Below are 13221 nucleotides of genomic sequence, written 5' to 3'. Positions count from 1 at the left end.
ATGGCAGCCGGTAAACTGAAGTGTTGGCAGTAAGCTAAATGGATAACGGAAGTAGATTAGTGTATATTTATCAAAGCTAGACCGGCAATGCAGAACACTATACATTTCTGATACCTCAATTTCGAGATTTAATCAGGGAGGGCTTCAAAATGGCGCTCGTCTATGAGTTTGTCTGGCGGGTTCTCCACGTCCTTCTTCACGTTCATAGAACGCTTATTACTTGGTTCCGAATCCGCATTCGGAATTGGAATTCGCGGTTATGGCCACGAGCGTTAGCAGCGCTTCTCATGCCGATAGCTGTCTCGTTTCCCAACCAGAAAAAGTTCGTTCCAGGTACGGGAAAACGCGTTTGTCGTCCGTATCGCTGGGGGGCGGATGGCAAATCCCTAGAGAAGCTACCTCTCCATATCGGCTTGTTGATAGCCGAAGAGGAGCCGAGGTACACTGACATTGCCAACCTTGTTGTGTGGTGCATGGCAGTCGGGATATCTTATGTCAGTGTGTACGATAATCAAGGTAAGATATCATCTGATCATTTTATTTGGCCATTGTGTTATTGGTTATAAAATTGTCACTAGGAAGTCTTGATTCATTCGTAGTAGTTTACAGTACCCTAACGTTCTAATTTCACAATGTCCACTGAACATTAGTTCAGGAAAGTATTCAATTCTCACACGACCTATACAAGCCCGAGTTATTTAAGGAAATGTTAATGTAAATATAACAATACTGGTGGTAACTGCATTTAGTTCTGTTTTTGACACTAGGTTTGTGAACTATGATGACTATGATGTGTTGCAATATGGCCTATAGCTATTAAACATGGCCTCGCAATATTATCATGGTCAATGACGTGACATTTTGATGTCCGAAAGAAACATTTTCAATACATTTTATGTACATAGTTTCTGTATACCTAACTCTCTTTAGAGCTTCGGGCCTCTAAATATCACAAAGTAATTCCGTGCATCCTTTTGAAGAAAATAGTTTTGATCATTGTTAGTAAAATATCTTCAATCCCAATAAACTGCCAAAAAGCTTATGCTGTCATAAGCTTATGCAAGACATTTTATGCCGACATATTTTAAATATTTAAAATACGTTTGTGAGGGCAATTCTTGTTCACAAATATTTAGTGATTATTTTGGAATATGTTCAATGATTTGACATCATGGAGAGACTGAATTTGAAGAAAGTTGCGCAAGCCTGTAATATTTGATAAGTTTACCAATCCACTCCTTGTTACGTTTCACCCAAAAAAACATTCACCTCCAAAAAACTATAAATATATTGGATTCCTTTATAATTTCATTTTAAATACTTAAAAGGCAAACTTGAGGTGAAAGTCATACTTCTGTGAGGAAACCCATGTGATAAACCGAAATAATCATTCAGTTTCACCTGAAATTCTGGTAACATCCTATTTCTCAACAGCTGTGCTGAATGATCTAAACAATTTATTTCTATTATGTTATTTATTGATTGTATTGTGCAAATTAATATATTTGGATACAATTTTAAGTAAAAACAGTCTACACTGTAAGGATGTTTTGTCTGTGCAGATTTGTAGTGCACAAATTACTAATACTGAAAATACAGTACTTAAAAACTACTATCCAATTAATGTAGAGATTAATCTTAAAATGTTTTTAACACATTTTAACCTTAGTTCAAAGAATTGTTTTCACAAAGATATTGTTACTGAGTCAATATTAAGCATCCTCAGTGCCTGTGATTGACACCAAATACAAGGAATATTCACCAATCAGCCATAACATTATGACCACCTGCCTAATATCGTGTGGGTCCCCCTTTTGCAGCCAAAACAGCCCTGACCCATCGAGGCATGGACTCCACTATTCCTCTGATGGTGTGCTGTGGTATCTGGCACCAAGACATTAGCAGCAGATCCTTTAAGTCCTGTATGGTGGGGTGAGGCCTCCATGGATCGGACCTGTTTGTCAAGCACATCCCACAGATGCTCGTTTGGATTGAGATCTGGGGAGTTTTGAGGCCAAGTCAACACCTTGAACTCGCTGTTGTATTCCTAAAACCATTCCTGAACCATTTTTGCTTTGTGGCAGGGCGAATTATCCTGCTGAAAGAGGCCAATGCCATCAGGGAACACTGTTGCCATGAAAGGGTGCATATGGTCTTTAACAATGCTTAGGTAGGTGGTACGTGTCAAAGTAACATCCCCATGAATGACAGGACCTAGGGTTTCCCAGCAGAACATTGCCCAAAAAAGTACACTGCCTCTGCCGGCTTGCCTCCTTGCTATAGTGTATCCTCGTGCCATGTGTTCTCCAGGTAAGCGACGCACACGCAGCCGGCCAACCACGTGATGTAAAAGGAAACGTGAATAATCAGACCAGGCCACCTTCCATTGCTCCGTGGTCCAGTTCTGATGCTCACGTGCCCATTGTAGGCACTTTCAGAAGTAGACAGGGGTCAGCATGGGCACCCTGACTGGTCTGTGGCTACGCAGCCCCATATGCATCAAAGTGCGATGCGCTGTGTGTTCTGACACCTTTTCTATCAGTACCAGCATTAACTTTTTCAGCAATTTGAGCTACAGTAGCTCGTCTGTTGGATCGGACCACTTGGGCCAGCCTTCGCTCCCCACGTGCGACCCTGTTGCAAGTTCACAGCTTTTCCTTCATTGGACCACTTTTGATAGGTACTGACCACTGCAGACCGGGAACACCCCAAATGACTACAGTTTTGGAAATCCTGTGATCCAGTCGTCTAGCCATCACAATTTGGCCCATGTCAAAGTTGCTCAGATCCTTATGCTTGCCCATTTTCCTGCTTCTATCACACCAACTTTTAGGACAGAATGTTCACTTGCTGCCTAATATATCCCACCCACTAACCGGTACCATGACAACGAGATTATCGGTGTTATTCACTTCACAATCTTATAATGGTCATAATGTTATGGCTGATCTGTAGACCAGTCTCCTGAAAATATTATTTTTGTCAACCCTGAAATAGCACACCTGATTGAATTTATCAATTGATTAGTTTGCTGACTGAATGAGCTGTGTTAGTTTAGGGTTAAAACAAAGAGGTGAAATGTCTTGGGCTCTTGAGGGGCAGTTTGAGAAACCCTGGTATAGGTGAAGTGTCAAGGGTTAGGCTGCACTTGCTGAGATGTTAAATAGTCAAGTGCTGAAGGGGTGAAAGCGAGAAACCGATGTTGAAACTGTACACAACTTTGTACAGACTAATTGGTGAGGTTGCGAAAATGCATACATTTCCCAACAATGAGCTGCAGTTTTTGGAATAATGTGCCGTTGGTTCAGTTTTAGGCTTGGTTTGCGAACTGTGAAGACTGTAGCTGACCACACACGTTTTGGTAGCGTGAGTTCAGGTAGCCAAAACGTGTATGATTTTTCGTAACTTAGGAAAATACATCCCACAATGCATTTGAAAAAGTACACATTCAGCACCATCAGCTGTAATCATTCAGTGTTTTTATTGTTAAACTAAAATAATTTGCCAGCAATGCAAAAAGCAGCTCAGGCTGATGTTTTTTGGGTAATAGGTTATTTGTTTGAAAGTACTGTTGAAAGGGAAACATCAATCAATCAAACTTTATATATATATATATATATATATATATATATATATATCTATCATGTTTTTTACAAAATGCATTTCAAGGTGCTTAACAAGTAAGTCAGAATAAAAACAGTTAATAAATAATGCTTTGATAAAATGTATGATATAAAGATATAAATGAAACAAAATTAAAACAAATTAATAAAAAAAACTTGAGTTTAAAGGAAAGGGGATGAATTACTTCATAAAACAGATGTGATCACTCTGTTCCAATGGCCAAGCTCCTTCTAAAACAAATTGTTCTAGAACAGTCACTTCACTCTCTGTCAGACATCAGTTACAATCAAAATGACATTGAGGTATGCAGCAGGTTGTTTGGCGACGGTAATGTTCTGGTTATCTGTTTCCGTTGGACGGAATCGCTTGTCGCTCTAGACCTGTGTTCTGAAACAATAATTGTCTGCTGATTGACCTGTGGATGGGGATTTCACACCATGTGACTGCTGTTCCCTTTTAACCGTTGTTGAAGCTGGTCCCTGTGCCGTGTGGTTCCTATATTTTCACCGGCTGGTCATTGGTTTTTCACATTCAAATCTGGCATGTGATGTGTTATTCATCCCTAATGGATAGCCTTGTAATACCTTCATGTTCAGTTGAGGTCTCATATTCGAGAAGTAGCAAATCTCCCTGATTTTCTTGTCTGTTGGGTTCTGTCGTGTCCAATGTTCCTAAAACCCAGAGATAGATTGATGCTCCCCCACCCATCCAAGTAGAGAACATTTTCCTCTTGATTTGCTCACATCCTGTTTGGTTTCCCAGGTGTGTTCAGGAGGAACAGCTCCAGACTGATGGGGGAGATTGTCAGGCAGCAGCAGGAACTCCTTGGCCCAGAAGGCTCCAAGCAGCACTCAGTGGACTTCCTGCATAACGGCACTGACAAACCAGGCCATCAAGGTGAATAACTACAGTACTGAACACCAGAAGCCATATGTATCACGTCTCATGTCGGGAGTCCTGGTTTAAAGGTCAGGCACACCCAGCTCATGTCATCTTTTTCATTGTGAATCCAGTCTTTCTTATCGTGGCCATGGTAACCTTTTTTTAAATGATGCCTTGTTTAAACAACCAGTCTTGACATTGAGTTGATCGTTTAAATCCGCTCCGTACCGCAGGGGCAAAAACCTAACCCACTTTGGTCCCCACGGCCCGGATAAAGAAACACTGTGCCAAGCTTGTTCTAAATCAGCGCTCGTACACCTTTTCACACTTGATCCGTACGTTCCCTCTTCAGACAGCTGGAACAATGGGACCTGTCCTGGTCTGTCCTTGCTATTCACTACCACTGGAGTATGCCCTAATCAGGTTACACCAGCCAAACTAGACGAGCTACAACAAACGGAACAGAGAAGCCGCTTCAGTTGTCCGTGTAAAATGATGAATCGGTTATGTTGGAAACCAGCAACTACACTCCAGTCTGTTTGGAATGTAAAGCTATAATTTAATAAAAAAAGATATAATAAATTATAAAATATGTTATACCCCTAAAATGGTAACTGAGTTTTGTCAATTGTGGATTATTGACAAAGTGCCATGATGAAGTAGCAATGCAAGCATGATATAGGTTAAAATATTTCAAACCTATATTGATATGTTAAAAACACACTGGATGGGTCCTGATGCAGTATTTGCTTTGTTATTATAGTAAGGAAATGCTCTACTGTATATTTGATTGCCTCATTAGATTGCAAACTGGCTAGCTAAATGGAATTTGTGTGTAACGTGACCTTATTTTATCTTTGTCTCAATACAAGGAAATGCTTTCTTCCTCTTAGTGCAAGAAATAGATGTTGATTGATACCATATGTGAACATAACCGACTGGTAAAAACATAGGATCAGGGGCGTTGAAAATGTGTATTTTATAAACATGGATGCCAACATCGTCACATTCTTTAAGGTGTACCATGCCACAAGTCTTCGTTTGAAGTGCGTTCCTGTAAGGTTCTACATGCAATGCTGCTTTTGGCAGGCTGAATTTGAACAGTTAATGTTGCGTACTCCAAACTGTGAGAGTTTTAAAGAACGGCTTATTGTGAAAAATGACACCATGGACCCTCAGACACAACCCCAGGTAAGGGGAGTTCCACCTAAGCTTGATTTTAGGTTGAACCATCCCTTATAATATATGTGTCCAGAGAACTATTTCTGGAAAACGATTTAAAATTGTCGCAAAAGCATTGTTCACCATTCAGCTTCTATTGGGCAGTACACTCTCCGAATCATCCAACCTATTTGGTGGGTCACATTCTTGTTGTAGTCTTTGTGAGTTAGGAACATGGGAACAGTACTTCTGGAAATAAAATGTATATAAATGGGTGTGCTAGATAAAATTGCATAAAAACTAATTTGTATCAAAATGCCTTCAAATTAAAGATGACACGTTTTTTGGTGATGGATTCCTGTTTCAGCATGCTTGGGTCCAGTATTACGTCATCTGTGGCACTTGTCTTGAAAAGTGTGTGGACCACAGCCAGGGTTTATGGGCAGATTAAGATGTGTTGTGTAGTCCCACTCACAGTCTGCTCTTGGCAACTGCAGCATTTTCCCCTGAACAAGTCAATCTGTTATATGACACACAGTCACACACACAGACCATATGGAGCTGTAAAGTAGCACAATGCAGAAGTGTTCTGTTCACTGCATAAATCTTGTTTTCCTTTTAAAATAAAACCTATGACCAATTACAGTATGTGAGTAATTCTACAGAAGTGGTGGAAATGTTTTTTTTTAGGGCTAGGCAATACAATAGAAATAACAATGTCAAATGTTTTTGTTTACAGTAATGTTATAGCAATAAAGCTCACTTTACATGACTGTGTCACCACTTCAATGAATGATAACTACAAAGCAGTCCATGTCTACCATGTGATCATCAACCCATTGGCATTTTTTTTTGCAAACTCAGTTGATGTTTGTCTTGGTGTGAATGGAATGTTTTTCTAGAACCATCCTCCTCACTGTGGGCGAAGTCAAAATACACCTGTTTCCTATTCCCGGCAGGTTAATCACACCTCTAGTTATTTTATGCTTCTTAATTCTTGCCCTAGTGGTTGAAATGGGTATTTTTGGGGATGTATTAATTTGCCTTTTATTGCCTAATTTATTCAAGATTAACAACTTTTTATGTGGTCCAATAATTGTTTAGGGTACTGTGTACTGTATGTCCCTAACCCAATGGCAAGATAGTTCTATTAGATTTGCTCCATAGGATTTCCTTGTGATGTCCATAATTGACCTGTTTCTGAAAAATTATTATAACATTTCTTGCTATTTTCCCAAAATCATAGGTTCCATTTCTCTCATTTTGAGTGTAAGATCGAGGTGATGAGCAACAATAGCCGTTTCTGCTCATCTTCACCGAGGGTGCAAATAATTCCGGCGGTCATTGTGGTGAATGGTGGATCGTGTGGCTCACTAGTCTGCCTGTTGGTCCCCAGTGTCGTGGTGCCAGTCAGTGTTGAACGTGGTCTCTCCGGATGATGGGAAGCCAAAGATCGTTCAGGCAGCACAGCGACTGTGTAGAGCTGTGGAGCAGAGGGAGAAGACGTCCAAAGACATCGACGTCACCGCGCTAGACTCTTTGCTGCGAGGTGAGGGGGCCCTGTGATTAAGAGGCGGACATGCCATCGGTTGTCAGTGGTGTCCTTAGTGCTGTTATGCATTGGCTGTATACAACACTCTTTGTTTAATTACTTTTCATTCAGGACAATCCCATAAGTGTTGCATTAGTCATAGGCTGTAAATTAAAGTGTATAGCTCACCAGATAAACAGTGAACCAGCTTTGGTTTGGCATAGGATAGAGCCCACACTAAGAGCCGGCTCCAATGGCGGAAGATGAAGCGCTCTGAGTCTGCCAAAGACCTCCCCTCTCAGCGGGCTCTTTGTCCTGAGCCAAACCCTGCTCTATCACCAGCCCCTGACTGGGACAGGTTACCCTTCCTCGCTGTAAATAATATCACCAGCTCTGTAGTGGATCAAATCAGTTTTCACTAAATCAAAACAGACCCCTGTCAAATGCTCAGTAGGAGGTGATGGATGAGGCCGAAGCAATCAATGTGATCATACTCATGAGAAAGAGGTTTCTTTGTAGTCAGTGTGTCGGATAGCTCTCTGGTGTTGTCCTGGTCAAAGGGGTCCCTGTGTGGTATGCTGCCGGTGTGTCCCCTACATTCAGCATTCCAAAACCAACCCAACAGTCGTTTTGGATGGCCAGCTTCTGCCAGCCCTTTTCCCAGTGCTTTTCCAGTTACCGGTTGTTACGTTGACAGAGTCGGAGAGTCCACCTGATCCAGAACTGGTTCTGAAGTTTGGCCCGTTGGAAAGCACCCTGGGGTTCCTGCCTTGGCACATCAGACTGACCGAGTTCATGTGAGTATTGTTGCGTCTGTCTACATGGACGGACGTTCTTGTGCGGACCCACGTTCCTGGTCTGTGCGTCTGTCAGTACGTGTGCAAGCTGTTGTTTACCCCCTGAGTACAATAGATCGAGGCCTGTAGTGTGCTTTATCACATGTTAATTAACCCGGTAAACCGATCTCTGCTGTCTCACTTATCTCCCAGCTGGGCTGATTGTCAAGAATTTAACAGAAATTATGTGATCCATCATCATGAGTAGTAGTGCTATTTTAAAGTCCTTAGAAATGCATGCAGGAAATGTGCAATTAAGTCTTCTTAAGATGTGCAATTACATTTGAGTAGTACATGTCTTATTTCACCAGACACCGCATCAGGCCTACATTATTAAATCTCTTTTGTCTAGCACAGTTTTTTACAGAAATACTGTTTGTAAGAAGGCATTTGTTGGGGTTACTGCTTCAAACATTAGCTTAAGCAGCAGCTCATCGCAGTTTGTTTTGGAGGGGATTATAACGTACATGGTAATGATCCTCCAGTCCAACGGATGATTTTAGGTGAGTAGATGGAAGGATAGCTAGGAGTCTCTGAAACACCCTCCCTCTCTCCTGCAGCTCCTTGCCCTCCCACGTGGATGTCTGCTACGAGGACTTGTTCAACGCCCTGCAGCGCTACGCGTCCTGTGAGCAACGGCTGGGAAAATGAGTGATCGGGCCGCCCTCTCCGGAGGGAGGGGAAAACCAGGGGTGTCGGGTGGAGAGAGGGGGCCCTGCCTGGACGCCCCCTCCTCCCCACAGGTCTCTATGTTTACAGTACAGGTACCAGAGAGCAAGCAGCCAGCCGGACTTCGTACTGTCCCATCACATCACACTTCAGCCCGCCTCCTTCAGTCACAGTGCTCCTCTGACAGCCCGACACTTTGGCCAGGCAACCTCTGTGAGGTGCGCTTGCTAGTGGGAACACACAGACAAACAAACGCCACGCGCTGAACATCTGCCGGTTTGGAGGAGGAGTCCCCGCCAATACCCGAACAAACTGGATTAACCGGAAACCAACATCACCTGACAAGGCCGCATTAGCAATATGGCGTAAATCTACTGTTGCTTCGTTTTTCTGTTCTCTGTGTCTGTTTGCTGCAGCTCCGGCACCTGCTGTGCCCCCTGAGGTGTGAATGAGGATAATGGGTGAAGCGTTCTGCCTTGGAAGAGCATGCATCGGGGAGGGACCTGAGGCGGACTGTATAGTGCTGAGCTACATTGCTCCAGGTTGCTTAGAAAGAGACCTTGGAGACGGCTGCGTGCAGGGCCTTCCTGGAGATTTTAACTTAAATCTACTTTATATAATTCTGTGTAAATTGAGTGCTTCAAATGTAACGCTTGACCGATGTGGTTTGAGGGAGTCTTGGCTGTTTCAACAGAGGTCTCTGTAGGATACGGCTGTACTCTGCATGTCACGGACCTGTCACTAGATGGCTGTGCTTAAGTTACTGTTGGTGTCTGTCTGTGTAGTTTGTGTGTGTGTGTGGGGAACTCTGACAGCACTACACCTACACTTAATCCAGTCTTTGTAGCCCAGAGGGATGAAAGGTAATACAGTGGTCTGTACACAGCTTTCCCCATGACCAGCGCTCCGCCTTTGGTGTTGATTTGATTGGTTTTCACTCTGCTGCTCCGTCCATAACGTGAAGATGACTGCATGAGAGCTTGCTATTCCTCATCGCTGCTTCCGGTTCCATGTCAAGATTGACTGACTTATTAGTGTGATTTGTCTCATTTCTTTCGTGCCACGAACCCTTAAAACCCAGATTCAGTGTTTTATTTCCCTTTTTGTATCGTAATGCTAACTGGTTAGCAGTAAGACTGAACCAACCCGATCCCCACGGTGCTGCCAGTGGTTGGGCTGTCATAGAAGGTTGGATGGGCAGTGTGAATAATCAGATGTTACTGAATGGCCCATATATACACTACCGGCCTACCTGCTTTGTTTGGGATTGGAACTGCTGATAATGACTTGAGAATAATCTCTCTGTGTAAATTAGAACCAATGCATATGGTTGGTTATGGAGCTGATCAAATTCTGTGCACGCCCCCTAGCGTTTTAGCCCCGACTCACGTCAGTATTGTAGCCCCTGAACTGTGACCACCACACGGTCTACGGGCTGGGTTAGCTTTACCATCTCAAATTGTCAACTGGTGGTCATTGCGCCCAAGTCTAGATCATCAAATATGGTTTCACCTTTGGAAAGCTGTTAGCTTAGGAAAAGCCACTTGGATTCAGGCTTGCAGTTGTTCTGAATGTACCTGCAGGAATTCTTCAAAAGCAACAAGGATTGCCGCATTTTTCAAAGTTAAAGCCACTTTAAATGCTTAATACACATAGTTTTTTTTCGCTGTCAGAGGTATACAGGAGTGCTGCTTCTCCCTAAATGTGTCTGCTGTTGGTTTTAGACGGGGCTGAGAGGCTGACGCATGCTTCTGAGAGCCGTTCCAAACACTGTACTTCTCCTCTCTCTCTTTGATACAGCCCTTAACAGATCTTAACACCCCCCTTCAAATGGAAGATGGTTGTATGTAGAGGTTTAAGAAGTCTTGGCTGTTTCAACATTGTGTTAGGTGTTACGGTTTGTTTTGCAAAAAAAGACAAGGAAGCATTCCTTCCTCTTACCTAATGTCATCTGCATAGCTTTTTTCCTCTGGCGGGCCTAACTGCTACTAGCTTCTCCAAATTTAGAGGAACACTTATGTTGCTTTAGAGGAATTTCTGTTTCAAATCTGTAAGCACAAAATACCCACCAGCCTAATGTTCAATGTAAATATTTATGGCACTGACACACAGCATTGGTTAGGCAATGTCTGTCTTATAGACCCAGGGAAGCTCTATGGGCTGCAGGAAAACTATATGAAATTCTGTAATTGCAAGGGAGAGGGTTTTCCTTTTTACGCTTGTTAGGTATTGATCATCACTTAAATGTTATCTAACATGCCATATTTCCTTTTGGCACCCCTAGAAATGCCTTTAAGATTTTAGATTGGATCTAGTGTCATGTGGTTATAGATTCATAGTTACTCTTTCATTCCAATGAATTATTTTGTATAGGTTTTTTGTCTTATAGATCCCTTTCCATGCGGTATCACATTGGAGTCTTAAAGGCTGACTATGGGCAAAATGTGAAACAGACTGCTGTAAATTGTAAAACTGATCAATGCACCATCATACAATGTCACTTGAGGCTAAAAAATAAATCAATATTTGGTTTGATTTCAGAAGTTAATTTCCTTACTGAGCTGTACGGCTTCCGTCCAAAAAGAAAATGGCATTCAAATACAGAAGGAATGAGTGGACAGGAGACTGAATTCCCCTCCTCTAGATACTAGAACTAACTGGCTCAGGGGAGTGTTTTTTTTATTGATAATTCAAATTGTGAAAGCGATGCATTTTGAGTATTTCATTCCCCTAGACAGTACCTTTTAGGTATCTTTCAGGATGTTCTAAAATGATAAACATTGAATCGAATGTTCGTGTTCAACCCTTTTCATGTAGTGGGCCATGGGCTGTTACATGCCTTTCTTTGTCCAATAAATAGATACAAATAGGAATTGTTATTTTTCACTCATGTTCCCTGTAAAATGTTAGATGTTCTCGGAGACAAAAACATGCAATAAGAGAAAATATTAAAATGGGACAAATAATGGACATTTGTCATGTTAGTAAGCTCTGAGTGAAATCTCAAAACCTATATAAATGATTTATAAACTTCTGTAACTGCTAGAAAGTTACCTTGTTTTAAAGTGACAGACCTATGAACATTTATTACTGCTGAAATAATCAATTTTGAAGAGGCAAGCCTAAAACAAATATTTTCCTGGAGTTTGTCTTGCAAATAATTGTTCTGTGCCCAGCCCCCAAAAAGTTTGAGAGCTGCTTAGCTTGCAAAAGGGCTATCTGTAAATAGGGCTCTGCATGCAGTACTTTGAATGGACGAATACATTGAAATAATTACGCTTATTTGATCTTGTAGGAGCCTTGCTCTTGAGGGAAGTAACACACAGAGGCTTTCAAGTTGAAAACAGTGCCAAATACACTGTGAGCTGGGGTAGAGGCTGCTCTGGGTTTTCAAATTGTGAATTATGTTTACTGTGTAGTTCTGAAGTAACCATGACAACCATGGTGTTTATCTGTGTATTATTGTAAGTAATATGTTAAAGTTTTTATTGATCCAGAAAAAGTATGAACATATTACCTGTGTACCTATTTCAAAAATGAAGATGGCAATTAAAATGAAAACTGGTTTTTAACTGCTAATTTCAGATGTGGCATCTTACTGTTCTTATTCACGTCTGTATAGTTATCCTGGTGGTGTAACTCAAAACCCAACTTCTCTTCTTAAAACAGCGCATGTATGTGACTACAAAATGCAAATGGGATTATTGTGGTCACAAAGTCAGTCTCTTCTAAAACTGTATTACAAGACGACAGGAAACATTTGTCGCAGATGATGACCCAGAACATGCCCAGTGCTGCAATCAAGTAAGTTGAAGCTAATTTGGGAAAAGAACACCAATATCTCAGTGACCTGTTAGACGCTACCTCTTTTCTTCATCTTCTCAAAACTCATCAAAGGAGAAGAGTTTTTCATCCACTGTGTTGTAAAGGAGATCTGGAGAGGATGAGAGTAGTGTCATTGAGATGTTCCCCTGCCAATACACCAGTCACATCGCACCACACCTCAAAAACAACACTGGTATATCTTCTCTTGTTTGTACAGGCTTTTGTTGGTAGACCAGGAAGTGTAACATTGCGATTCATCTTCAAAATTGGCTTGTAATTTTTGTGATTTCCACTTGTAAGTTATAGACTGTTGGATTTGCCCAAACAAAAGTACTATATACCCCTATAACTGTACATTGATTAAAATCCATATTATAATAATCTGGGTCAAATTAAGATGTAGATTTGAGCATTTGTTAATAATCACTTGCATGTTGGCAATAGAATAGCAACAGCTCAATCTCTGCAAGAGCAAAGCTCAGTAAATCTGCATGAATTATTCACAGCACATTGATGCCGAACAATATCCTGTTGGATTAGTCTTAAGCTAAATCATCATTACAGGTTCCTTTATAAACACATAAGCCCAGTCATGACACATTAAGGAAGATATAAATACATCCAAGGACGTAGCTTTATTAAGACCTGCTAGTAGCCTTGTTTTATTGATTTAAATGTTGTGGCCTAGCTACT

At 41.5% G+C, this 13221-nt stretch overlaps 1 protein-coding gene across 1 annotated transcript; it reads left to right on the top strand.

The window, feature by feature from the left end:
- nus1 (NUS1 dehydrodolichyl diphosphate synthase subunit) lies at positions 1–12287 on the top strand. Its single transcript, XM_010883027.5, has 5 exons — positions 1–516; positions 4387–4521; positions 7064–7216; positions 7896–7995; positions 8595–12287. The coding sequence occupies exons 1-5, from the start codon at positions 150–152 to the stop codon at positions 8683–8685; spliced, it is 846 nt and encodes a 281-aa protein (XP_010881329.3). The 5' UTR covers positions 1–149; the 3' UTR covers positions 8686–12287.
- The last annotated feature ends 934 nt before the right edge of the window (positions 12288–13221 follow it).

This window comes from Esox lucius, chromosome 18 (genome assembly GCF_011004845.1).
Source record: "Esox lucius isolate fEsoLuc1 chromosome 18, fEsoLuc1.pri, whole genome shotgun sequence".
Classification (NCBI taxonomy): Eukaryota; Metazoa; Chordata; class Actinopteri; order Esociformes; family Esocidae; genus Esox; species Esox lucius.
This window is presented reverse-complemented; position numbering and strand designations above follow the sequence as displayed.

Excerpts from the sequence above, each read along its gene's own strand:
- nus1 (XM_010883027.5), top strand. The coding sequence starts at position 150 with ATGGCGCTCGTCTATGAGTTTGTCTGGCGGGTTCTCCACGTCCTTCTT. Across the intron at positions 4,522-7,063 it reads TGACAAACCAGGCCATCAAG|TGTCGTGGTGCCAGTCAGTG; the intron begins GTGAATAACTAC and ends GTTGGTCCCCAG. Across the intron at positions 7,996-8,594 it reads ATCAGACTGACCGAGTTCAT|CTCCTTGCCCTCCCACGTGG; the intron begins GTGAGTATTGTT and ends TCTCTCCTGCAG.